The 27536-nt window shown below is 30.9% G+C and overlaps 1 protein-coding gene across 2 annotated transcripts; it reads right to left on the bottom strand.

Annotated features, from left to right (window-relative positions):
• Positions 1–26923, bottom strand: LOC130666735 (uncharacterized). 2 transcript variants are annotated; one of them, XM_057467973.1, is made up of 7 exons: positions 26763–26923; positions 26292–26539; positions 1603–1925; positions 1084–1327; positions 694–974; positions 319–566; positions 1–235 (listed from the first exon to the last, which is right to left on the bottom strand). In XM_057467973.1, the coding sequence occupies exons 1-6, from the start codon at positions 26830–26832 to the stop codon at positions 332–334; spliced, it is 1401 nt and encodes a 466-aa protein (XP_057323956.1). In that variant the 5' UTR covers positions 26833–26923; the 3' UTR covers positions 1–235; positions 319–331. The 2 variants fall into 2 exon arrangements, with proteins under 2 accessions (XP_057323956.1, XP_057323955.1); XM_057467972.1 differs by having other exon boundaries at positions 1–566.
• Positions 26924–27536: the final 613 nt, after the last annotated feature.

The following is a 27536-nucleotide window of genomic DNA, read 5'->3' as shown; positions in this document are numbered from 1 at the left end:
TAATTTTTTTACATTAATCTTAGATGCATATACAATTGATAAATACAACAATTTGAATTTTCGATAAAATAATCGATCAAAAAAAAAAAAAGAAAATGTCAAAATCGTACGAAGGGTCCCTACCTTCCTCTACTATGTCAAAATTTTCTGTGTTTATTTTTTTTATTTAGATTATTAATAAAAATATCACAAAATATGCAATTCATTCCATTCCATATTGATCCAATGTGATTTACTAATAAAAAAAAAAAAAATATTTAATGATGTATCAATTTTCTTTGATTTTATGACACTAGTATTATAGAGAAAATTATCTACATAAACAACATTTTCATGAAGGGCCACGTTCCTCTTCACTTTCAGAGAATGGCTCTTGATCTACAGGTAAAAGCGGTGGTGATTCTTCAAAAATAATATCTTTAGACGGTGTCATCCCTTGAAAAAATATCGCTTTTTCTTCAATTTCCGGAATTTTTTCGTGAATTAGCTTTTCTACGTCCAGTTTATTAAGTTCATCTTGAAGACGTCTTTTAATCGGTCCCTCAATAGCATCCATAATTTGATATCTTATGGCCAGATAAAAAAAATAACGGAAATAAAGTAAACCATAAAAATGATAAAACAAAAATATTAAATAATGATATAAAACCTGAATTTATATTTTCATACAAAGACAAATATTTTTAAACTCACCGTAATAAATTGGGTAATATATTTATTCCTGCTTCTATAATGTAATCCACTGTACCTGCACCGCGTATTCTCGTTTGAATATTACCAAGCTCAAGATTAAGCTCCTCTAGAGATGCGCGTTTCCGAGTATCTACAGGCTGACTTAATTTTACTTGCACTCGAAAATACTGAACCGTGAACGAAACTGTTCCGGCTCTAGAGAGAAACCCCCCAATTACACCCACTTCCCAGTGTGTTCTACCTTCAATCTCCTGTGTGCCCACATCCAGTATTGCATAAACCTTTAATTGAAATTTTTGGATTCGACATAAATATTAACAAGCTAATAGCTCATAAAAGTATACTACTAAAATAAAAATTATTATATATAATATACTAAAATTAATTTACCGTTCCATTTTCCATAGTGAGCGTAATGTTACCCATACGATAAAAACTCGCAAGCCCAGTGAGCCAGGTATGGCTTGAGGTAATAGTGAAAATTCCAACACTCTGTGAATAATCCTTAACTCTATACGGATCATATCCCATATTAGAAAATTGTTTGCGTGCCTCGGCGACTGCCATGTCAAAGGGTGAAATAGAGTTTGGAAAATATTGTGGTAATTGAGATATCTGTTTATTTACTTCACCTCTAAAACCGGACAATAGTCATTAGTCAAAACTTTTATTGAGCAACAATATTAACTACGATAGAAATAAGTAATATTATTTGATTGATAAACTTATGTTATTCTATTTGATAAGTATCTCATTTAACTACTACCGTAATAGGCTCTATGGGCCAATGCACTTTCTCAATTTGGATGATACCCTGAGCTAATTCCTCAATAGCTAGCTTGAAACAACTTTAAAGTTGTTTACTCAAGTATCTAGTACTTACTATAAATTTAATAAAATGAATCGTACCTTACATTTGTATTAACTTCATTCAGAATAAATGGTTTAATGCTATCAAAAATAAACGCTCCGACAGAATTTATAACACTCTGAAATACTGCTCCAAAAAAGCCGAGATTCTTGAAATCCATATCAATGTTAACAAATGTTAAATTCATATCGATATCTTGGGCATGAAGTTTTCCATCTGTTCCAACTTGAAGTTTTGCCAGTCCTTGGATATTTACTCCACTTAATTTAACAATAAAGTCTCCAGACGATCCTGACAGCCACGATGAAAGTGTATAGAGTCCTCGAATATCAAGAGTTTCAATACTCAGGGCAACTGATACCTAATATAGAAAAAAAAAGAAATCGTTGGTTCAGTTTTTCAACTTTCCGCTATGGAGAACGATGATTTTCAAAAAATTTGGAGCTATTGCTTTATGCCGATTTTCGAAAATCACGTTTTCATAAGACGATGATAATTTGATTGATAATTTGATTTCATAATGATAAAAAAATTTTTTGGAACTAAACTAAGCGTGATTTTCATGTATTTCGATCCGCTGAATATGAATCGAAACTTTATTGATACCACGAGCCGTTTTAAATGTAAAAAAATCACACAAACCCTCCAAAATTTCGGAAAAAGTAATTTTTTTGGTTTTTTTACTCTCGTTTTCCACTTTTGAAGACTTAGTTGCTTGTGCCTGTAACCAGGGCACCTCCACGTATTACCGTACGATGGACAGTGTGGCTCAATAAGTTATAGATCAAATTGAACAGAATATAGTATAGGGCCAGATAGCTTAACTGGTAGAGCACTCGGCGCGATACCGAATTGGTCTGGGTTCAATTCCCAGTTCAGGCTATCTATATTTTTCTCAATTCACCTATAAATTGTCTTATTGAGAACGTTATTTGCATGTTTGCATGTTTAGGTTTCCACTATATTTAAATTGGAGTATTAACATGATGGCAGATTTCTGTTGGATGGTAAAAAGAAAAGAACCGAAGAAAATCGTAAACGAAAGAGGAATCCACTACGAAGATCATTTGAGGATAAAAGAGTGCGATACAAACGGAGGAAAGTTTAGGATTCGTAAAAATCATTTCTTTCTATCTTTTTATGTCTTGTGTTTTTCACAGATTTCATGTTATTTGATATATCTACGTTATAGAGTATTTATTTTAGGCATTAAATCATGTTCAATCAATTTTTTTTCTGTTATGAATGGTAATTTTTACAATTTTTTCGAATTTTTCCAGCTTTAGAGGGTGAATAGACTAAAAAAATTAAGAGGCGAATTGAAGACATCAAAAGATATAGAATTTTATCTGAATTGGACCAGAAGAAGTTTTTTTATCATGAAAACTATATTTTTTCGGAATTTTTGAGAGTTTTGTGTGATTTTTTCACATTTAAAATGGCTCGTGGTCTCAATAAAGTTTTGATTCATATTCAGCGGATCGAAATACATGAAAATACATGAAAGTAGTGTATAAAGTTTGTGATTCGTCGTCGTCGAGAGGTTCCCGATGTCTTGCCCAGGTATTTATTTGCGTGATGGACCGAGAGTATTGGACCGCGGGTCTTTTGGGCCCTCCGCGTCGCTCTCGCGTCATCTTTATGGTAATTTTATTTAGTTTTGTTTTGTAGTTTTATGTCTTTTCTATTATGTAAATAATCGCATTGAAAGAACCACGACCCTCTCTCCACAACCTAGCATACTGAGCGCACTAGGACATGCCGCTACCACCGGTCATGTCTCTCATCTCCAAAAGGTATAGTTTATGGGTTTTAATTTACGTGTACGTTTAGACCGGTTGCCGGTACCGGGGAAATAAAAGTCGGCTGGCGCCCGTCAGGATCTGGAGGAGATGAGAAGGGTGATTGGTGGGCGAAGTGTATCGTAGCCCGATTTTGAGTAATTTGAGTTTTGAGTTATTGGGTAATTTTATTGAGTAAAGAATTTTTGAGTAATTATTGGGTTTAATTGAGTCTTAAGAAATATTACGTTACAATATCCATTCAAAAAACCCTTAAAAAATGGCCATTTTCTGGTTTATTAGTCAACTCATCGCTTCCCTGCAAATATTGATAATAAAAATAACGTTTCCAGGTAATTTTACAGCTTAATGTACCCTCAAAAACCCTGGAAATTTTTAGATTGATCCGTTCAACCGTTTGTCCGGGCCGATTGCTCAAAGTTATACGAAACAATTAAAGGAACAAGTTTTGTTCCTTAATTTGTGTAATCATTACCAATATGAAAAAATCAATTTTTTCGGATTTTCTTTCATTTTTACGTTAATTATTCATGTAAGTTAAAGAGAAAAAAAAACAAAAATTTCCGAAAAACGAGAAATTTTTTCACTTTTTTTTTTACGTTTTATTCAGTTTTTTTTTTCTTTCGTTTTTCGGAAAATTTTCGTTTTTTTTCTCTTCACCTTACATTTACTGAATAATTAACGCAAAAATGCAAGAAAATCCGAAAAAAATTGATTTTTTCATATTGGTAAAGATTACAGAAATTAAGGAACAAACTTGTTCCTTTATCTGTTTTGTAAAACTTTGAGCAATCGGCCCGGACAAACGGTCCAACGAATCAATCTGAAAATTTGCAGGGTTTTCGAGGGTACATTAAGCTGTAAAATCACCTGGAAATATTATTTTTTTCATCAATATTTGCAGAGTAGCGATGAGTTGACTAAAAAACCAGAAAATAGCCATTTTTTAAGGGTTTTCAAATGGATATCAAGGATAAAAAAAATTTTTTTTTGAAAAAATCGAAAATGGAGCTTGTAGGGAATTTATTCAAGTTATTAAACTGCCCTTTAAATTACTGTGTGACCATTACTTGCTGAGATATCAATAATCAAAGACAAAAAGATCCTTTTTCATTTAAAGGCTGATATCTCAGCAGCAAATTGTCGTACAGAGAAACAAAAAAAAGCAAATTGTAGCTGAATAAATTTCCTAAACGAGCCATGAATTCTTTTTTTTTTAAATTTTTCCCTGTCCCATAGACCTAAAAAATCAAACCAAAAAATTTCGACAAATTTTGTCTCGAACTTTTTCTTATGATTCCGCAAAAACCGTGGCTCGTAAAAATATTTTGCTGGAAGATCTTCAAACTAGAGATTCTGAGCTTCAATTTGCTTTTTTTAACTTCCCGCAAAGAAAATCGACGATTTTCAAAAAATTCAGGAAGTTATTGGTTTCACCCCGATTTTCAATAACCGGGTTTTCATCATATGTCGACATTTGAAGGTGCTAGGATGCTATTCTGACATTTTCTGAGCGACGTCTGTATGTATGTGTGTGTGTGTGTGTGTGTGCGTGTGTGTGCGTGTGTGTGTGTGTGTGTGTGTGTGTGTGTGTGTGTGTGTGTGTGTGTGTGTGTGTGTGTGTGTGTGTGTGTGTGTGTGTGTGTGTGTGTGTGTGTGTGTGTGTGTGCGTGTGTGTGGATGTAAACCTCTCATATCTTTTTGATGAATCAACCGATTTAGATGGTTCTTGCGGCATTCGAAAGATATCTTCTGAACTTAGATTTTCAAAAACATTTTAGACCATTTAGTCAAATAAACCCTGAGATATTTAAGAAATACGGAAAAAAATAAAATTTTTTTTCGTTTTTTTTTGGATATTGTGAAAACTGTTGGATCGATCGATTCCAAAATCTAATCAGCTCTAGAACTCGATGAAAGCTTTCGATTGGCACTAATAACGTTTCAATTAGATAATCCGTTCAAAAGATATCGTCGACGAAAGAAACAGTAGAAAACGGTTTTTTTGCAAATATCGTCGAAACGACTGAACCAATCATTCCCAAAATTATATCAGCTCTACACCTCAATAAAACGCGCCGATTGCCATCTCAACCGTATCATTCGGTTAATTCGTTCGCAGGATATCGTTGGAAAAGAATTGGTCCAAAACGGTTTATTCGAAAACAATGAAATACAAACGTATTTTCGAGCTCGAAAATGTATTCACAACAATGTTTACGAGCTCAAGGAGCTCGAAAACAGCGGAAAGTTTCGGGGCTGGCCCGCAGGGTCAACCGATAGAGAGATTTTTTTTTTCGGTACGATTATTTTTCACGAAAATACAGCCTTCCAAAAATCACTAAAAAATTTATAAAATTTTTTTGTTCCTTTAATTTTTTGGATAAGTGTAACAGATAAGTACCCGTGCCAGAATCGTTTTCAAGTATAGAATATAACTCTGAAATAAATACCTAACCAGAAACAGCACAAGAGGTTGGGTGCGATCTAGTGGCGAGCACTGAACTACTTCCGCTGCTGGTTAGCACTGAAGACTTTCTCCTCCTCCATATATATCTTCTACCAACAAATTTTTCTCTTAAGTCGCTTACATTAAAAATCAAACTAAATATAAAAAAAGTGTGTGTCAGCTCCAACGCACGATTGGAGTTTACTCCTTCAGATCGACTGTCTAAATAGGCACAGAATTAAAGGCTTACTAGTCTAAGAAAGAGATTAATACCATATCAAATGATAAATAAACGAATCAATGAAAATACCTAAATAATGTATTTTTATTCTATTTTAGTCTAGTCGAGAAGTTGAGTTCCTGCGAAAAATAGTTACAGGTCTCCTAAAAATATAATTGATGGCTTAAACGATCTGGAATGGCGTCTAGAAAAAGACGTTTTTTTTATTTTTTTTGGAAAAATAAAATTACAATTGTTATGAACAAAAAACCGTTAAAAAAACTAGCCGTCCAGCTTTTTGGCAAAATCTCAAAAAGTATACGTGATAGCTCAAATATTAGAAAAGTTTCTGAAAGAGCAGAAAATTTTAGTGAAAAAGTTCTCGACTCCCCGAATTGTAACTCCAATATTTATTTCAATTTAACGTTGAGAATTAGCTTTTGCGCGGCAGTTTCGGCATGCGCGCGCCACCACTCTAGTGAGCGCAGTTTTTAAATAATTTTTTTTTACAATTAAATATCAATTAACAAATTTGAAAACATTCTGGTGTCATCTAGACACTTCAAAGAATATGATTTCGCGGTGATAACAGTTGCATCACCATTTTTCAAAAAGTTATTCAATTGTTAATCAACATTTTTTTTACGGGTGTGTGTTGTCATAAAAGGCGGCATAAAAGTTTAAATAATCAATCTATAAATTTTTTGTTTCTTGGAGCCCTTTTCATAAACATACTCAAATAGATGACAGTATAAAAGTTTATACAATATTTTGATTTCATTAATTATTAATTTTTGAACTACCAATAAGATTAAAAATTAAAATAATGGATGTTGAATAATTTTTTTTTCAATTTTAAGCTATTACTGATTTCATATTATTGTTAGGCATTATATGATTACTTTTCAAATTTTTTCTTGCCATTTGTTTATAAACTTTTTACAAACAAATGGATTAATTAAATATTTTTAAAAAATTTTTTTTCACCATATTGTTAGCGTAAGGAAATAATGATTTCAAAAAACAAAATTTTCTTAAAAACTATATCTTACTGTTTATAATCGTTTTTTTCATCAAGGAATCGTTTTTTTTTTAAATTATAATTTGCATTTCTAAATATAATGGCAAGAAAAAAGATTTTTTTTGTCAACAATTTATTTATTTGTTTGTTTGACAATTTTTTTTTTTATTTTAATTTTTTTCTAGAACATAAAAAAATTACAAAAACAGCAACCTGCAACAATATGGCAAATAAAAATTTTTTCAATTTTTTAAAAAACATCTGGATTTTGGAATACGACAAAGTCCAAGCACTGACTCAATTTGTCAACAAACAAATTGCTGTAACTTTGTAACTATTGCAGATACAGTTTTCGACCTTCAAGTTGTTTTTATACAGTATGAGTTAAGCTTTTTTATAAATTTTAAACCTATCGTTTATCTGTCATAGTTCTCTTACAACACGCATTTATTTATAAAAATTATAAATGCATTTTTAAGAATAATTTTTTTTTTTTTTTATTATTATGTTTTTACGCTAACAATATGGTGAACAAAAATTTTTCAAAAATATTTAATTAATCCATTTGTTTATAAAAAGATTATGAAGTTTATAAAATGGCATGAAAAATTTGAAAAGTAATCATATAATGCCTAACAAGAATATTAAATCAGTAATAGCTTAAAATTAAAAAAAACACTTGAGAATACAAAATAATAATGCTCACTGTACGTATCATTAGAGTACGACTGATATACTATACACTGATAGAAAAACTATCTTGATTCAAGAAAAATTTTTTCTTCAAAATGTGGTTCTTGTTTTAAAATTTTTAATTGTTTTAATTCAAGAAATAAGTCCTTGAACCAAAAAATTGAAATTCTCGGATAGAGAAAAAAAATTCTTTGTTTGAGAATTTGATTTTTCGATGAAGCCTTTTTTGTTTTGAAACAAAATTCTGACATATTTCGTTCAAGAATTTCTTGCTTTTGGATTAAGATAAGCAAAATCTAGGTTTAAGACATTACCGACTCGTTTCGAGAATGGTGCGGTTTTTAAATCAAGATATCAATTTACTCAGCTTGAAAAAAAACTTTTTTTTTTATTTTAAAAATACAAAGTTTTAAAGTGATTTTTTAGGACTACATTCATTTACTTCAGATATGTTAAAGTAGAAATTTATTTTAAAAAAAATTTTTTTTTTCATTACTTTAAAAATATCTTCTATCAAGGAATTATTACTTGAACCAAAAATTTAAAGTTCTTAAAATAATAATACGACATTTTTAGTTGAAAACAAGTGGTCTTGCTTGAAGAATTCGATAGTATCGATTGAAGATAATATAGTTTCGGATCAAGACACGAGAGCTATCTATCGAAGATACAAAATCTATAGAGCCAAGAAAATCTAAATCAAGACAAGAATTTCTTGAAGCAAGACAATTGGTTTTCTTCAGAAATAAATCCTTGGCTCAAGAAAATATTTCTTGAGTCAATATAAATTTTCTATCAGTGTATATATATTTATCATTTAAAGACGCCGTAGAGTATACATTATATACCTATATATATTATCTATATATAGGTATATTGTATACATACAATGCATTCGTACGGTGCCCCGTAGGATACCCTATACTATGGAGACTATATATACGTATATAGTCTCTATACCCTATACACTCACGCCGTTAAGTATATATTATATACCTATATATATTATATATGTATATATAGGTATATTGAATACATCCAATGCATTTGTATACTGCCTCGGAGGATACCCTATACTATGGAGACTATATACATATATAATCTCCATACCCTATACACTCACGCCCGAAAAGTGTAAGTTGTAACGCGAATAGTCGTAACAAGGTCATTCGTTGAACGTATTTTACTCCTCATATTTTTTCCATACCGGGCTCCTTATATGAAAATCGATTCTTAAGGAGTAAACTCCAAAAAGTAGACAAAATAACGATGAACAAGTGCCTTTACAACAAAAACCTGTTTAACTTCACCGAAAATCATGGTTTTGGTCTTATTCGACTTGAAATGGCATCTAGAAAAAATGGTAAAGTGGGAAATTGGAGCTTGCAAAAATTGTAAAAGTTACAAACAATTTAGTAAAAAAAAATAAGAGGTTTAATTTTTTGCAAATATTCCGGAAACTATTTGAGATATCCGAAATTTGAAAAAAGATCCTGAGAGAACAAGAAATTCCCGAAAAAAAGTCCTCCCTTCCCGAACTGTGCCGGCAATATATTTAATTTTAATTTAACGGTGGAATGGGACTAAAAACAGGTAGCAGCACGTGCACGTGCGTCGATTGAATTAATAGCATGAACAAAAAAAATTATTTAATCGATGAAATCTAAATAGTAAAAAATATAAAAAATTTTGTATGTTCTGAACACAGGAATGAATAATAACCCACTGAAAAAAAAATATAACCCCAATTTTTTAATCAACTATGCTTTTGTTAATTATTTAATTTCAACTTGTTGAAAGTCTACATAAGAACCCTAATTATTTCTAAACTGAAAACCCCGGATATTTTTTACTTCTTGGAGCTATTCTTGAAAGAGTTTAGAAAAGATTGCCGTTGGAAAAATTAAAAATTCTGATTTTTCACTTTTTTATTGAAAATCTAAAGTATTGAAAAATAAAATACGACCATTTGGCAGCGGAAATGGAAGGTAGATTTTCCAAGTAATCTACATAAAAAGCTTCATACCTACATATCTTGTGATACATGTTAGTGTATAGTAGGGTGGTCGTTAAAAATTAAATTTTTCAAGCACCTCATAAAAAGCTTCTTTTTATTGAAAAAATACGTGGAAAATTTAGTTTTTCCGTTTTAAGTAAAAAGAACACGTGCCGACGGACGATCAAAGTCCATTTTTCTATACAATCGCAGTTTTTTTTTAATATCTCATGAAATATGCAGATTAAAGGAAAAAACTATGTGACTAATTTTGTAGAAAATTAAATTATTGACAAAAAAGATGGTTTTCATGTTTTTCATCAAACGTGTATTTATAAAGATATTTTCAAAATACTTTTTTAGATCTTATCAATTAGGCATTTTAAGGATAACAGTAGTTGAACAGGGAGGCTTCAGGCTCCAAGAATCAAAACAGTGTCCTACTTTACCGGCCTAGGGTGAGTACCTAGTGTCGGCAATGTAGATTTGTTTTTATCGATATTTGAGCCTGATGATGGTAATGTAGATTTGTTTTTATCGATATTTGAGGCCTTTCGCGTTGTTGATGATAATGCCTTTTTTCATTATTTATGGTAATGTAGATTTATTCTATCGACATTTTGGGGTCTGTTTCTTATTGATGATAATTTAGATTTGGTGGGGGCTTGATCATGATAATGCCGACTTGGTTGAGGCCCAACCATGGTAATGCAGATTTTGACTGGAACCTGATCATGGTAATGCAGGTTTTGTTCCGGGGGTCTGTTTTCTCTTATCGATAAGAGTAGATTTTGAGGACTTAGTGGATAAATAAGGACTTTTTACTACATATTTTCGAGTTTTTACTGCTTTATGCGTGATTGGGAGAGGGACTTTACTGTCGCAACCTGTTGCCAAGTTGACTGCAAAAGTTGGCATTTCCATAAGTTGACAGCAACTTTCCGAGCAACTTGTTGACAACTTTCAGCTCGTGCAACTGGTGCCAACAACTTGGTTGCAAGTTGCTCAGATTTATAGCGCTCCGGTTTCAAAGCACCCGCCTATAACGCGCCCGCTTATAACGCGCCCGCTTATAACGCGCCCGCTTATAACGTGCCCGCTTATAACGCGCCCGCTTATAACGTGCCCGCTTATAACGTGCCCGCTTATAACGCGCCCGCTTATAATGTGCCCGCTTATAACGCGCCTGCTTATAACGCGCTTATTCAGTTGCAGTGTGGACATGCTCCTAGACTAGTGGGTTCTATTTTTTAATAAAAAAAATCAAATGGCTATTCTTTTAAACGGAAAGCTCTGACTATAGCTGAAAAAATGGAAATTCTTCAAAAATATGATAATAACAATAAGCTGGTAAAGCGGAAAACATTGGTTAACCAGCTTGGAATTCCAGATTCAACTCTCAGATCTATTGTTAAGAGTCGCGAACAATTGGAAAATTTTATATATTTATTCTAATTTTGTTTATTACCACCATAAAAGGATTAAGATACTTTTGAAAACTTCTGCCGCCTGTTTATGCAATCTGTAAAATACATTATGCAACAGCAAACCTTTATGTGTGTATTTATTATTTTAAAGGATCTTACATAAGTTATTGAAAAAATATACGTATTTGCTCAAAACTTTATCTTGGGAAAATTTTATATATTTTATGCTAATTTTGTTTTATCGCAACCTTTAAAGGATTAAAATACTTTTGAAAACCACCGCTATCTAGTTATGCAATCTGTAAAAAATACATTATGCAATAATAAACCTAAATATATATTCATTATTTTAAAAGTTCTCAAATTTTTTTATATTTACTCAGCTGAAAAAACTAAAATTATTTTAAAAATTTTATATTTTATACATTCACACGGTTTTAGAAAAATTTTTTCTCGGAAAAATGATCCTAAATCTTAAAAATTCAAGGAAAATTTTTTATCTTTTCGTAGGCGGTTTTTCTTTGATGGATTTTATATAAAAAGAGGTGTTTTTGGAGATGATGTATCAGTTCATTTCTGCTCATCATAAGACGAGTTTGGTATAATTCTGTGTTTTACGAAAAAATCTTTATTCTTCAACTATGGCGATACAATTATATTCCAACGTAGTGAATACAATTGCTCAAACATACGAAGATCTTTTAACACACAACCCTATAAGTAAAGATATGAGTATTAGAGCTTGTAATGTTTGTAGTGATACTATCATATCATTTAATAATATCCTATTAAATCCGCGAGTAAGTGTTCAAGAGAGACGGTGTATACAAGCAAATATTACACTATTACTTTCTTATTATGAGACGTTTCTACGATTAAGTGAGCAAGTGGTTGGTGGAGATTTGAATTCTAGAAATTTAATTCAGTGGTGCGATATGGAAAACGCTTTTCAGAATCGTATAACAACTGGCTGCATTGTAAATATTGGCCATATTGATTTAAGAACATTTCTGCATGATGCAAAAAGTTTAACAGTTAATAAAATTCAAGAAAATATGCAGAGGATTGGAAATCTTAAAGTCAGTACCACTTTAATGTGCAAATTTGAAAATGTTAAGAGTGAATTAACCATTGAGGAAACAAAGGCATTTCAAACTCAAAGTAATGAGATATTAATAACAACAGATCTCGACAACTGGTTTGCCAGTAGTGTGTATGATGTTTTATTGAAGAAAGTTGAAGAGTTTAATCAAAAAGATTCAGGGTGGAGCTTAGTGGAAGTGATAAACTTAACTATTAACATCTCTAGATATGCTCCATTGAGAGCTGGCTTATCAACGTTTGTCACTTTGCCTAAAGATATACAATATAAAAAAGCTGTCATCAACATCCAAAATAACGATGAATTTTGTTTTCTTTGGTGCGTAACTGCTGCAGTATATGGTGCTGAAACTACTCGCCCAGAAAGGACATCATCATATCCGCATTTTAGTACACTTTTTAATTATAAGGGTATTCAATTTACTATAACTCTCAAAGACATTCCAAAATTTGAAAAGTTGAATAACTTGAAAATGAATGTTTACGGACTTGAATCGCAGTTAATCAAGAATGAAGAAGAAGAAGATGCAGCATCTAGTGTAATAGCGCCATTATACTTGAGTACTAATTATCAATGTAAGAAACCTATAATTTATTTATTAATGTTTGAAGCTAATAATAATATTAATAATAATAATAATAATAATAATAATAATAATAATAATAATAATAATAATCTTAATAATGATAATCTTAAGAACTATAGACCGATTTTCCATTTCACTTTAATAAAAAATTTATCACGTTTAGTAAAAAGCCAAATATCGAAAAGTAAAAGTAAATTATGGTTTTGTGAGAGATGCTTGTGTCATTTTAGATATGAAAATTCTCTAGAAAAACATAAATTAGACTGTATTACATATAATAAGATTAGAATGAGTTTGCCTGACAAAGAAAATAAAATATTGAAATTTAAAAATTTTAAATATAAAGATCCTGTTCCATTTGTTGTCTACGCCGATTTAGAATGCACTCTTGAATCTGATAATGGTACTGAAAAACACGTTCCTTATAGTATAGCTTATTATGTCTTGTGTAATTATGATTCTTCGTTATCAAAGTTTGAGCTCGAACGCTCTTCTGATTCTATTGAATGGTTTATTAAGGAGTTGGAAATTTTGGGAAGAAAAGTTGATTTTAAACTCAAAAACCCTATACCTATGAAATCACTCAATACTGATGAAAAAAGATATCATAATGAAACAAAAGATTGTCATATTTGTGGGAAAATAATCGATTCTAATGCTAATAAATGTCGTGATCATTGTCATTTCACCGGAAAATATCGCGGACCTGCGCATAATTCATGTAATCTAAATTACAAACAATCTCACAAAATACCTATTATTTTTCATAACTTAACAGGTTACGACTCGCATTTTATTATTAAATCATTAGTCACAGGTTTTGAAGGTTCAGTTACTGTTTTACCCATTAATAAAGAACGTTATATATCTTTTACAAAGTCTATTAAAAATACATTAGTTGAATTGCGTTTTATTGACTCATTTCGATTTATGGCATCTGGTCTTGAGAAACTAGCATCATATCTTACAGATAATGACAAACAAATTACACGAATGTATTACTCTGATCATGAGCAGTTTAGTTTAGCCACTCGTAAAGGAGTATTTCCGTATGAGTACATAGATTCAATAGTAAAGTTAAATGAAGATAAATTGCCTCAAAAATCATTTTTTTATTCCAAACTAAATGATAATAATATATCTGACGAAGATTATGATCATGCAAAATTAGTTTGGAGTAAATTTAACATCAAAACACTTGGTAAATATTCTGATTTGTATTCAAAAACCGATGTGTTATTATTAGCTGATATTTTTGAAAATTTTCGACGTAGTTGTTACAATACTTATAATTTAGATCCCCTTCATTATTATACAGCACCAGGATTAGCCTTTGATGCTATGTTAAAGCTTACTGGTATTCACTTAGAACTGCTAGATGATGCTGAAATGGTATTATTTATAGAAAAAGGCATAAGAGGTGGTGTATCACAGTGCACGAATCGTCATGCTGTGGCTAATAATCGATTTATGGGTGATGACTTTAATCCGAATGAACCTGAATCTTATTTAATGTATTTTGATGTGAATAATTTATATGGAGCTGCAATGAGTATGCCCTTACCATATAAGTCATTCAAATGGGTGGACAATATAACTGTAGACAATATAGATAGTATTTTTAATTCGAACGAATCAAAAGGTTATATACTAGAGGTAGATTTAGAATATCCGATAGAGCTTCATGATCTGCATAAAGATCTACCATTATGTCCTGAGCATTTTGTACCACCAAACAGCAAGCAATCTAAATTAATTACTACTTTATATTCAAAAGAAAGATATGTTATTCATTATAAGAATTTACAGCAGTGTATTCAGTGAGGTATGAAACTCGTAAGAGTTCATCGTGTTCTAAGCTTCGAACAATCAGCTTGGTTACAGCCATACATTGATAAAAATACTGATTGTCGTAAAAATGCTAAGAATGAATTTGAAAAAAACTTTTTTAAGCTTATGAATAATGCTGTATTTGGAAAAACAATGGAAAATGTTAGAAAACATAAAGAAATTAGAATAGTAACAGAATGGACAGGACGTTATGGTGCAAAATCTCTAATTTCTAAACCTAACTTTCATAGTTTAACTGTTTTTGGCGAAGACATGGTAATAATTGAATTAAAAAACGTTCATGTACATTTTACAAAGCCTATCTATATTGGATTCAGTATACTTGACTTAGCTAAAACATTCATCTATGATTTCCATTATAATTATGTAAAGAAAAATTTTCATAATGAGACCTCAAAATTAATGTATACAGATACTGATAGTCTTATTTATCATTTTACAGTACCTCATATCTACGAAATTATTAAACGCGACATTCATACATTTGATACATCTGATTATTCTCCAAATAATGTATATGATATTCCATTAAAAAAAAAAAAAAGTAATAGGTCTAATGAAAGATGAAACTAATGGTAAAATTATAGAGGAATTTGTAGGTTTAAGAGCTAAGCTTTATACATATAGAAAATATAAAGATAATAGAGTTGAAAAAAGAGCCAAAGGGGTTAAAAGTTCAACTTTAAGAAGGATTGAGTTTGATGATTTTAAAAAATGTCTTTTAGAACATTGTAACGTTGTAGAAAAGGAATGGCTAATCAAAAGTGATAAACATATTGTTAAGACAGTTTTACAACAAAAATTAGCATTAAGTTGGAATGATGATAAAAGACGTCTACTTGAGAATTCGACAGATACCCTACCATGGGGTTATATGGAAGTAGATAAAAATAATGTATAATCATTAATATTAATACTCATAAATTAAAAACATTGTAAAAATAATAATAAAAAATAAATTTGTATAATAATTATAAAAAATAAATAATACATTTATATTGAAAAAAGATTTTTATTTATTTATTCATTAAAGTACATCGCATATAAAAATCATCTTAAAAATGAAGTTTTTTCATAAATCTGATTTGTCTACCCAGCTATTATGTGAGCTATCAAATCCCAACCACTTTACAAAATATTTACCCCCACGCCTTTTTACTATTTTTTCTACAAGGTAGATATCAGGGTATTTCACTTTACTAAGCTCTTCGTTGTAAAATCCACCTTCGATAGATTGGTTTCGATAATCAATAAGCTTATACGTTGTTGGATAAGTATTTTGCACGCTTTTTATTGTGAATATTTCTGTAGTCCAGTTTGGTGTATAACCTTTTTCGAAAACGTGCTTGTATTTGTTTATTCGCACTTTATCGCCAACTTTAAACTTGCTTTTCTTTTTATTCAACGGCTGATGGATTTGAAGGGAATTGTAAATCTTCTTGAATAGTTGTTTTTCATTTTCAGCCGTTACATCAATGGGCTTCATTTTGATTGTGCGATGTTTAGTATTGTTGTATGCATCAACTAAGTTTTTAAACATATCGATCCATCGATAACTACCTTGAGCTGTGAATTCTTGCCACATTTTATTTTTTAGAGTTCGATTAAAATGTTCACATATAGATGCTTTTAGGTTGCTAAATGTTGAGTACAAATGAATTTTATGACTTTTCATGAGATCTTTGAATTCTTTATTGTAAAACTCCTTGCCTTGGTCAACGTGTAGATTTTTAGGATACCTCCTTTGTTGTAATACAGACTTCATAGCATTTCTGACATCACCAGCACTTTTGCTTTTAATAGGAACAGCCCATGCATACTTTGAGAATATATCTATAACTGTCAGTAGATATTTAAATCCACTATTTACAGAACTATATGGTATCATTTCCACTAAATCAGCTTGCCAAGTTTCATCAAGTCCTCGAATGTCAACATGACGACGAGTATAATTTTTTCGTGCTGGTTTGTGAAGCTCTTGAGCTATGACTTTCTTCTTATTTTCCATGTTTTTCAAGTTTAGATACTATACGTTCAAAATCAGCTAATATTCCACCATTACGTATTACAGATCTCGTAAGCGTTGATATACGATTCGATTGCTGTTGACTATATAGAATCAGTTCACTAAGACTCCCTTCTAATGCACTCACTTTGGTTTTCAATTCAATAATGAGGTCTGGATGAGTTTTGTATTTATCATCGATATGGTTTATTGCAGCTTTCATAGCATTATATGTGACTGCATCACTTTCATTCTTAGGTTCAGCAACATTACATAACCTCTTTTGGTCTAAGTCGAACTGCCCATCATTTGTTAACTTGAAACCTTTTCCAGGTGGTCCAACACCACTACTACAGCCTTTAAATTGTGTCTGATTCGATTGGGAAGATACACGTCCAAATATATCGATACCCATTTTGATGATCCTCTCTTCTCAAATGTTATTTTACAAATGATGAATTATTGCTAATGCCACTCTTAATAAATTATTTCAGCTTCCCGCAGCTCTTCAATAATTGAAATTATCTCATTCGAATGACTAGAGTTGCCAGCTGTTTGAGATGCCATCAATAGACGAAGGCGATCTACAAGTTCATTAGGATCATCCCAATAAATATAATCCACATATTTTCGTTTCTTTGAAACAGTCATAAAGTTAGGCAACCCTTTACCTTTTTTTATTGGGGATCCAACAAAGTCAGCAATATATTTAATATATTTAGAACTCTTATCAACATAAAGACTTCTTTCGGATTCATAATTTTTCTTGTGTGTATTTGTGGAAATGATCAGTTTATGGTACACATCTAAATCATTTTCAGTAATAGATTTTTCATTCGGCTCACTTTTAAATAACAATTCTATAAGCCCCGGAGATAAAACATGATTTTGATGGTTCACTGAAATTGTATTATCTCTAAATTGGACAGGTGAATTACCAAAAAATAATTGATTATTTTTTTTACGAATACCAAATCTTGTATCGAAGCCTTTAGGATTTTTTTTATTTAACATCTCAATATATTTGGAGATAAACTATGATATCTCAGTGGTGTGCTTGCAGAGGTTGGAGGATCTGATATAATGGTTGCATCCAAATTGTTGGTACTAGTACTACCAACATTTGAGTCATCATAAGTATTCTGAGCATCTTTTCACTGTCATTAGGATAAACAGTTTGATAGTTACTTGGATAGTCACTATGTTCACGTTTCTTCAACGGAAAATTTTCTACGGCTTCTTTAATTTTATGTTTCAAAGCCTTTGAATTCTCAACTAATGTCCTCAACGGTGTCACTAAAGGTTTAAATATTTCATTTGCAGCTTCTTCAGAAGTATCTTTATCAACTTTTAATATTTTATGCTTCTGTCTTATTGCATCACTAATTTTGGATATTTGTAGCAGCATATCTTTCTGCTGAGAAATATTTTCACACGCCATGTTTGCACACTTGAATGTCATTTATGACTATGTCAATTTGTATAGGGATGATTAATTTATACTTATAAAACAGTCAAAATCTTTTCTGTAACGTCCATTATTTAGTTCACTATCTTTATCAATAACAACAAATTCATGTTTATTATCACTTTTCATATCATTCCAGCATGCTGAACATAAATCTTTGAATTCACTGTACGGCATATCTGTATTCACATGATCATCATATATGTGCTTCAAATTCATTTCATCTTGACGAAAAAGTACAAGAAAATTGGCATTGTCACGTATCAGATGCTTTGGTATACGTGTATAGGTTTGACAGAGATAAAAGCTATCAACATTTTTGTGTCGCCCCATACAAAAATATGCTCTGACATGATCTTGCTTCTCACAAGCTACGTCATCGAATATCATGAGAGAATTCGGTTGTGCGTCATCCGGATTTACAACTGATTCATGATCATTAAATGGAAAGTATCCAACTCCATCTATTGGCTGCAGTGCTGACTCTAAGAATCTATATTTAGGCTGATTCAGTGATTTAGAGTATACATAAATGTTCTCAAACCTTAAACCATTAGGATGGGTAATTAGTGCAAGGAGTGCATTTGTTTTCCCACAATTTGATGGTCCACAAAAAACTGCTCGAACAGTATTTGGTAGCAGTGCACCATGACGTTTTTGAATTTTTTTATCATCACCTTGAATTACTTGATCAAAATTGATCACAGGTAATTTAGATGCTTGTTTTTCAAACTTCATTTTGAATTATTTTCAGAGAAACTGATTACCAAGTTGATCGGATGGTGGATAAACGATAACTCAACAATTCACCTATAAATACTGAGTATTTAGAACACTGCGATTAGTCGTGAATCTACAATGACGAAGAGCACACGTTTAAATAAAACTAAGCCCAAGCAAGGCAGAGGTTTTGTCAACGGTATTATAAATAAGCTACCAATTGAATTACACGTGCCAGGATATCAATATTGTGGGCCCGGTACAAAATTAGTAAAAAGATTAGCTCGTGGTGATCCGGGGATAAATCCTCTAGACAGAGCTTGTAAAGCTCACGATATTGCTTATTCTAAAAATCCTGACAATATGGCGGCACGTCATGCAGCCGATAAAGAACTTGCTGAAAAAGCTTTACAACGTCTTCATGCAAAAGATGCTAGCCTTGGTGAAAAAGCTGTGGCTTGGGGGGTCAATAAAACTATGAGAGTGAAGAGAAGTTTTGGTATGGGCCTGAAAAAGATGGCTACAGTTAAAAAGAAGTTGAAAATAAAGAGGAGCAAGTCTAAAAGAAATAGTAAAAAGAAGAAGAAGAAGATGGTAAAGAAAGGAAAAAAACGACTCGTTTCTATTCGGCATATTATAAGTTCCGCTAAAAAAGCTATGCGTAAAAGTACTGAACCAATAAGGTCAGCATTAGACGGTGCACGCGAAGCTGTAAAAATAGCTGGTGGGAAAAAGAATATTCGGGTACCTCGCCATATGTTAGATGTACCTCTAATATCTAAATCTCGTAGGATACCAGTACCAGCATCAATACCACAAAATAATGGTGAAAAAATATCAAAAGTTGGTGGAATATTACCACTTTTGATACCATTATTCGCTGGCTTAAGCGCTACTGGCGCATTAGCTGGGGGCGCTGCTGGTATCGCTAAAGCTGTAATTGCTGCTTAGGATGCTAAGCGTGAATTGGAGGAGGCTAAACGGCATAATTCAACAATGGAAGCTATAGCCTTGGGTAAAGGGTTATACTTGTCACCGTACAAGACTGGAACAGGATTATTCTTGAGCCCTCCACCAAAAAACATGTAACGCTGCCTTATCGAGCTCTCACCAATTTTGATTTAATCAAATATGCAAAGGATTTAAAGATTGCATATTTCCGAGGTGTTTTCATGAGAAATGATTTACCAAAATCTGGTCCATGGAAAAAGGAATCAGCAATCATAAATTTAGATGATAAAAATGGTGGTGGAACTCATTGGGTTGCATACAAGAAAAATGGTGATGATGTCATTTATTTTGACAGTTTTGGTAACCTCAAACCACCAAATGAACTCATGAAATATCTCGATGTTGGTAGCGTAAAATATAATCATCAGAAATATCAAGATTATGATACCGTCATATGTGGACATTTGTGTCTAAAATTCCTCAATAATGAACTATAAATGGGTGTGTGGTTTGATTGATATGCTTAGTCATGGCTGATTCGTTGACGTTAACACTATCTGGAGCTACATCCACATTGGAAGCTCAATATTTTCCACCAATTGAATTATCGCCTGGAAAAAGTTATGTCTTGGGTCTTGTGGAATTGTTAACATTCAATTCTATACCTAATATTGATGAGGGATGTAATAAGTTCTATTTATCCAGCATAAAGGGGAAGGAAGCGGATAAGGTTATAACAATACCTACTGGAAGTTATGAACTTCGCGATATTGAAAAATATTTAATAAAGGAATTACCTGAGGGTGTAGAACTGAGCATCAAAGCAAATAACAATGAATTACATAGTGAAATCAACTGTAATCGAATTGTAAATTTTGAACTGAAAGATTCAATCGCATCATTATTGGGATTCGGAAATCGCCGACTTGCACCAAAGCTTCTCCACAAATCTGATTTACCAATAAAAATCCTCAAAATTAATGCATTGCGAGTTGAGTGCAATATTACTACTGGTGCAGATATGAATAACCGTAAAGTACATACAATTCATGAGTTTTTTCCAAGTGTTGCACCAGGATATAAGATCATTGAAGTACCATCCCACATCATTTACTTACCAGTCGCAGTACAGTCAATACACAATCTTCAGCTGCGAATTGTTGATCAAGATGAGAATTTGGTGAATTTTCGTGGTGAAACGATTACAATAAGATTGCATATAAAATCAGTGAAATAATGGGGATTGTATTTGATAAAAAAATTGGTGGTAGTTATAAAAGTGAAGCATCATGCCGAAAGCCCATCAGTCGTCGTGCCCCTGTCAGGGTGCTAACATCTCAGAACGCCCAATTTCTCAAAAACCTGGGATTAAAATTACGTGGAAAATCGGTAAAATAAGAAAAATCAATTTGTGCTGCATTATACTACCATGGCGGAAATCTTGAACATCCAAAAACCAGTAATCTTCGACGAATCAATTTCTCACTATAAGGTTCATTCACATCAACCTTATGCTTCAACAACATTCAATAATAGTGATGAAATAAGAATCAGTATTCAACATCAGGATTTATGCATTCTACCGAGTAAGAGTACCTTACACATTTGTGGGAGATTTACGAAAGAAGATGGCACTGCTGTTAGTGAAACTATGGAGTTGGTTAACATGGCCATTTGTCACATGTTTGAAGAAATACGCTACGAATTGAATGCTATTGAAATCGATAGATGTAAGAATGTTGGAATTACAAGTCTTATGAAGAATTATATAACTTTAACCCCCGGACAGGCTAATTTAATGGAAAACGCCGGGTGGTTACAAACTGATGATAAATTGACTAATGGCGATGGATATTTTGATATTTCTATACCACTGAGTTTATTACTTGGATTCGCTGAAGATTATAATCGGATTATTATGAATGCCAAGCATGAATTAATTCTCATCAGATCAAACACTGATATTAATGCATATCTACATACACCTGCTGCTGCTAGAGACGCTGCTGAAAAAGTTAAAATAGTTCTCAATAAAGTGGAATGGAATGTACCATACGTTACAATGTCGGATAAACAGAAAATTCAAGCACTAAGTTTCATCTCAAATGATCCAGCTATTCCATTGAGCTATTGTACATGGCAATTATATGAATATCCACTACTTCCTAAAACAACAAAACATATTTGGCCTATCAAAACTTCAACACAATTGGAGAAACCACGATATCTGGTTCTAGGATTTCAAACTGCAAGAAAAAATGTTGTGACGAAAAATTCCAGCCACTTTGATCATTGTAATATCCGAGATGTAAAAGTTTTCCTCAATTCTCAAAGTTATCCATATGGAAATTTGAATCTAAACATTAATCGCAATCAGTATGCTTTATTATATGATATGTATACTAATTTTCAAACGTCATACTATAATAAAGAGCCGGAACTATTGTTGACTAAAGCAGGATTTTTGGAAGAAGCACCACTCTACATTATCGATTGTTCAAAAAACTAAATTCCTCACGTTATCACTAAAAAGAAGCTTTTTATGGGGCGCCTGAAAAAATTTAATTTTTAACGACCACCCTAGTGTATAGTCATGATATGAAATTAGGCTCGTTTTCTAAGAGTGAGGGTAAAAAAGGACAAGGACTATTTTCGATCGAGAACTTCAGATAGTTGATTTGACAAAACATTATATAGGTATGTAACAAACAAACCTTCACGTAATTCAAGTATAAAAAATTTAATTAATATGAGATCATAATTGTAATCGCTATTACGATAGACCAGTTATAGTGATAGGACGTACAGGCACGATTGAAACATCATAAATAATAAAAGAAATGATTTTAAAATATAAAATAGCTGTGAAATTTACAGGTTATTTTGTTTACAATAAAATAGAACTGACAAAATTGTATTATAATGGAGAATGCATAAGTTATGTGGAATGAGAACCATATTTTCAACATTTTTTAATTCCATTCGAATTTTCAAGGCTATCAAATTATTGGCAGAAATGGTCAAAACATAAAGTTTAAGGTCATAAATTAAAGCTTATTAGACAAGCGTTTAGATACTTTTTACGGAAATTGGCTATGAGTATTAATTTGAAACTTATATGAACTTGAAAGTGGATAAAAACTAATTTTTTCGAAAAATCGTGAAAATTTCAAAAAGCCATAACCGTGAAAATCGCCTATAGAATAAGTGTAGAAAATTTCATTACGATCTAATAAGAATTGTAGATGCAATCGTGTCCTCAGCACTGCGTTATATTCCATATATATATATATATATATATATATGTAATAGAACCAAGTTTTGAGAACACGATTGCGCCTAGAATCCTTATCGGATCCTAATGAAATTCTTTACACTTATTCTATGGGCGATTACCACGGTTAAGTTCGAAGATGGGCTAAATCGTTCGATTAGTTTAGAAAATATGGCTGTTTCAAATTCCCACGATTTTTCAAAAAAAAAAAATTTTATCCACTTTCAAGTTCATATAACTTTAAAACTAAAACTCATAGATAATTTCCGTAAAAAGTATTTGAAAGCTTGTCTAATAAGCTTCAATTTATGACCTTAAACTTGATGTTTTGACCATTTCTTCAAATAATTTGATAGCCTTGAAAATTTTAATGGAATCAAAAAATGTTGAAAATATGGTTTTCATTCAATATCATTTATGCATTTCCCATTATAATCAAATTTCGTCAGTTGTATTTTATTGTGCACAAAATAACCTGTAAATTTCACAGCTATTTTATAATTTAAAAGTATTTCTTTTATTACTTATGATGTATCAAATGTACCTCTACGACGTATGATTATAGCTGGTCTTGTCATTACGATAGCACCTACAGTTCTTATCGGATCTTAATGAAATTTTCCACACTTATTCTATAGGCGATTATCTTGATCAAGTTCAAAGATGGGCTGAATCGTTCAAATAGTTGTGAAGTTATGGCTGTTTGAAATTTCCACGAGTTTTCGAAAAAATCAGTTTTTATTCACTGTTGAAGTTCATATAACATTAAAACTAAAACTGATAGATGATTCCAGTAAAAAGTATTTGAAAGCTTTTCTAATAAGCTTTAGTTAAAGACCTTCAACTTAATGTTTCGACCATTTCTTCCAATAATTTGATAGCCTTAAAAATTTTAATGGAATCAAAAAATGTTGAAAATATGGTTTTCATTTCACATAACTTATGCATTTCCCATTATAATACAATTTTGTCAGTTGTACTATAGTGTAAACAAAATAACCTGTAAATTTCACTGCTATTTTATATTTTAAAAGTATTTTTTTTATTATTTATGCTGTTTCAATCGTACCTGTACGTCCTATAATTATAACTGATCTTGCTGTCGTAATAGTAATTAAAATTATGATCTCATACTAATTAAAATTTCTATACTTTGTTTACGTGAAGGTTAGTTTAGTACATTACATAAACCTATATAATGTTTTGTCAAATCAACTATCTGAAGTTCTCTATCGAAAATAGTCGTTGTCTTTTTTTACTCTCACTCTTAGAAAACGAGCCTAATTTCATATCATGACTATACACTAACATGTATCACAAGATATGTATGTATGAAACTTTTTATATAGATTAATTGGAAAATCTACCTTCCATTTTGGCTGCCGAATGGCCTTTTTTCTGTATGCTGTTGAATAATTTTATAGATTTTTCACAAACACTGATAAAATATTATAAACTTAATACACAATCATCCTATTCAATAGATAAATTATATTCATTGTTTGTCTTTCATGTCACTTTAACTATCCTAAATTTAATTTATTACACATATTTAAACTACTTAGTTAGTTATTGATATTCTGAATAAATAGTTTAATTTTTGAATAGTAACGATTTTTCCTTTCAACAAAAAAAAAGTAGGAGCTAGCCATCTTAGACGTCAATGATAGCTTGAGCACTTGTTACTCTAGCCTGGACCAAGTGCACAGCCCAAATGAGTATTTTATTCCAGTATTATTTTCTGGTAAGCAAGAAAAGCTGAAGCTGGCAATCTTAGACGTCCACGACAGCTAGAGCACCTGGTAATCCAGCCTGGACCAAGTGTACTGCTCTAGTAATTTTTTTTTGTTTCAGTTCTTGCAATATAAAAAAAAAATTTTTTTATATATTTCATATCCGGTTTTATTGAAACTTATTATGTATATTTGCTATGTGTAAAAATGATATTTAGGAATAGAGATATTTAAGAATAGAGATATTTAAGAATAGAGATATTTAGGAATAGAGATAGTTAAGAATAGAGATATTGAGGAATAGAAATATTTAAAAATAGAGAAATTTTAAGAATGGTGAAATTGACGAAGAGAGTTCAAGAATAAAGATATATAAGAATTGAAAAAATTAAGAATAAATATTTTTTAGAAATATAAATATTTAAGAAGAGAGTTTTTAGGAATAGTGTTGTTTACGTATAGATTTATTATGGAGTAGACTTATTTAGTATAGAGATATTTACGAATCAAGAAGTAAAGAATAGAGTTATTATCTTGCCAGCTATCGTGAACGTATGTTCATATTTCGCTTTTATAATATATGGTGAAATTTGATTATATAAATAGGGTTACGCAGCGCGTATATTACGTATTTCTCAATTTTGAACATTACAAAATTTTTATATCGCTTCAAAATTCAAATTACCATTCATCGAAGCTCACGTTGTTGAAAACATAGTAAAAAATAATTTTTATGATCTCAAAAAGACTAAATATTTTATTTTTCAATCTTATTCTTGATTTGATCATGTCATTTTTCATCGTTAATCACCATTAATTTAATCAATTGTTCTTTTTTTTTTTTTAATAATGAAGCATTTTAAAAAACTTTTATTACAAAAAAGCCATTATTTATCTAAAATTTGATCCAACTGCATTACTCTTATTTTATTTTAACGAAAAAAAATCAAATTTTGTACATTTTAGCAAATTTGTATAGTCTTATAATAGCTTTTTTGTAATAAAATTTCTTTAAAATGCTTCATTAATAAAAAAAAAAAAAAAAAAAAAGAACAATCAATTAAATTAATGGTGATTAATGATGAAAAATGACATTATTAAATCAAGAATAAGATTGAAAAATACATGGTCAAAATTCCAATGTTCTATCTTTGGTGTTTTTCAACCTCATAATTAAACAAAAATGTCAATAAAAAATTAATTTATACTTTAATTTTATTTCAGAACTTCAAAATAAAGAAAGAATAAGAAATCTACTTCCATTTCGGATGTCGAATGTCCTTTTTTTTAATGTTTATTGATTTTGAAATTTTTCAAAATTCATATCTTTTTAAGATTATAATTCATAATAGTACATTCAAAAATATAAATATCTTTTATATAATTTGATATATTTATTTGACTTTTCAATAAAAGTTACACAGCTTACCTGCATCAATGCTAGTTCAGATTGCACGTGCTCAATCCGAAATTTCGAGAGACCATACACTTTAATGGATTTGAAGTTCATAGTATACATTGAGAACGAATGCTTCATGTCTGGAACCATCATTGGATCAGGTATCGGAGCACCCGGAAGACCGATCGGATCCGGTTGCTGATAATGCTTCAGTATTAATCGAATCTGGTTGCCCAATTGCTTTTCCCCCTGTGCCAATTTTGTCTTTGTATCATTACCTACAATAGAATTTTAATCACATTTCTCTATATTAGATTTTTTTATGAACAATGAAAAAGAAAAAATAATAAAAAATAACAAAATTAATCAATTTAATTTTAATTATAATTACTTATTGATAGTTATTGAAAATTTTTTTCGAATAGTATTTTATATTGAGATAAAAAACATTTCACTAATTAATTTTAATATAAAAAATAGTACATCAATTAAATTTCGTACCGTGAAAAGTAGTATTACAATTACAGAAAACAATCCCACCGATCAAAATGAATAATCGAATTAATCCCATTTCACTAAGTTTTACAGAGAGAACACGTCTTTACAGCAACCGGAACTGATTTATTTTAACGTACGTCTGAATGACCATCCCGTCAACTGATACTATAGTAATAGATTTAAATATATATATATATATATATATATTGTATTGGACGGAGATGCGTCAGTAAATTAAACGAGATACTATCATCAGGTCATTGAGAGCGAGGGTCATTCGCTTATCTTTTTTTTCTTTCATTTTTCTCCTGTTTACTCTTCTGGGAAATATATCACTTACCTCAAATGTCGGAATTCAATCATTAAGTACTAAGGTTCAAAATAGTTTATTTATTTATCATTTAGATTATTATTTTAAGAATAGTTACCTTATTTATAATGTATTATTAGTTATTCATATTTATAATCATTAAAATGCTACTGGTAGTACTAAACTTGAATAGTGGGACAGTAGGTCACCTATTTATCTGACGTAGATGTTAGTCATTATCGGCAAGTTCATTATTTTTTATATTAAGAAAAAAAATATATAGACTGCGAAAATGTACGTTATGAGTTTTCAATTTTTGTCAGATATATATTTTTATTTTGTAAAAAAAAAAAAGACAAAGAAAAAAGGCCATTCGACAGCCGAAATGGTAGTAGTCGATTTTTTATTATTTATTGCTCTACTTTTAAGCTATCAAATAAAAATTAGTTAAAAAATGAAATTTCTTG

The sequence above is a fragment of the Microplitis mediator genome, chromosome 4 (genome assembly GCF_029852145.1).
Source record: "Microplitis mediator isolate UGA2020A chromosome 4, iyMicMedi2.1, whole genome shotgun sequence".
In the NCBI taxonomy this organism is placed as follows: Eukaryota; Metazoa; Arthropoda; class Insecta; order Hymenoptera; family Braconidae; genus Microplitis; species Microplitis mediator.
The sequence above is the reverse complement of the archived record's forward strand: the minus strand, read 5'-3'. Positions and strand labels throughout refer to the sequence as shown.

Bases quoted from the DNA above. Each gene is read 5' to 3' on its own strand.
- LOC130666735 (XM_057467972.1), bottom strand. From the start codon at position 26,832: ATGGGATTAATTCGATTATTCATTTTGATCGGTGGGATTGTTTTCTGT. The intron at 26,540-26,762 runs GTACGAAATTTA...ATTCTATTGTAG, and splicing joins TTGTAATACTACTTTTCACG to GTAATGATACAAAGACAAAA. The intron at 567-693 runs GTGAGTTTAAAA...TCTGGCCATAAG, and splicing joins ATATTACCCAATTTATTACG to ATATCAAATTATGGATGCTA.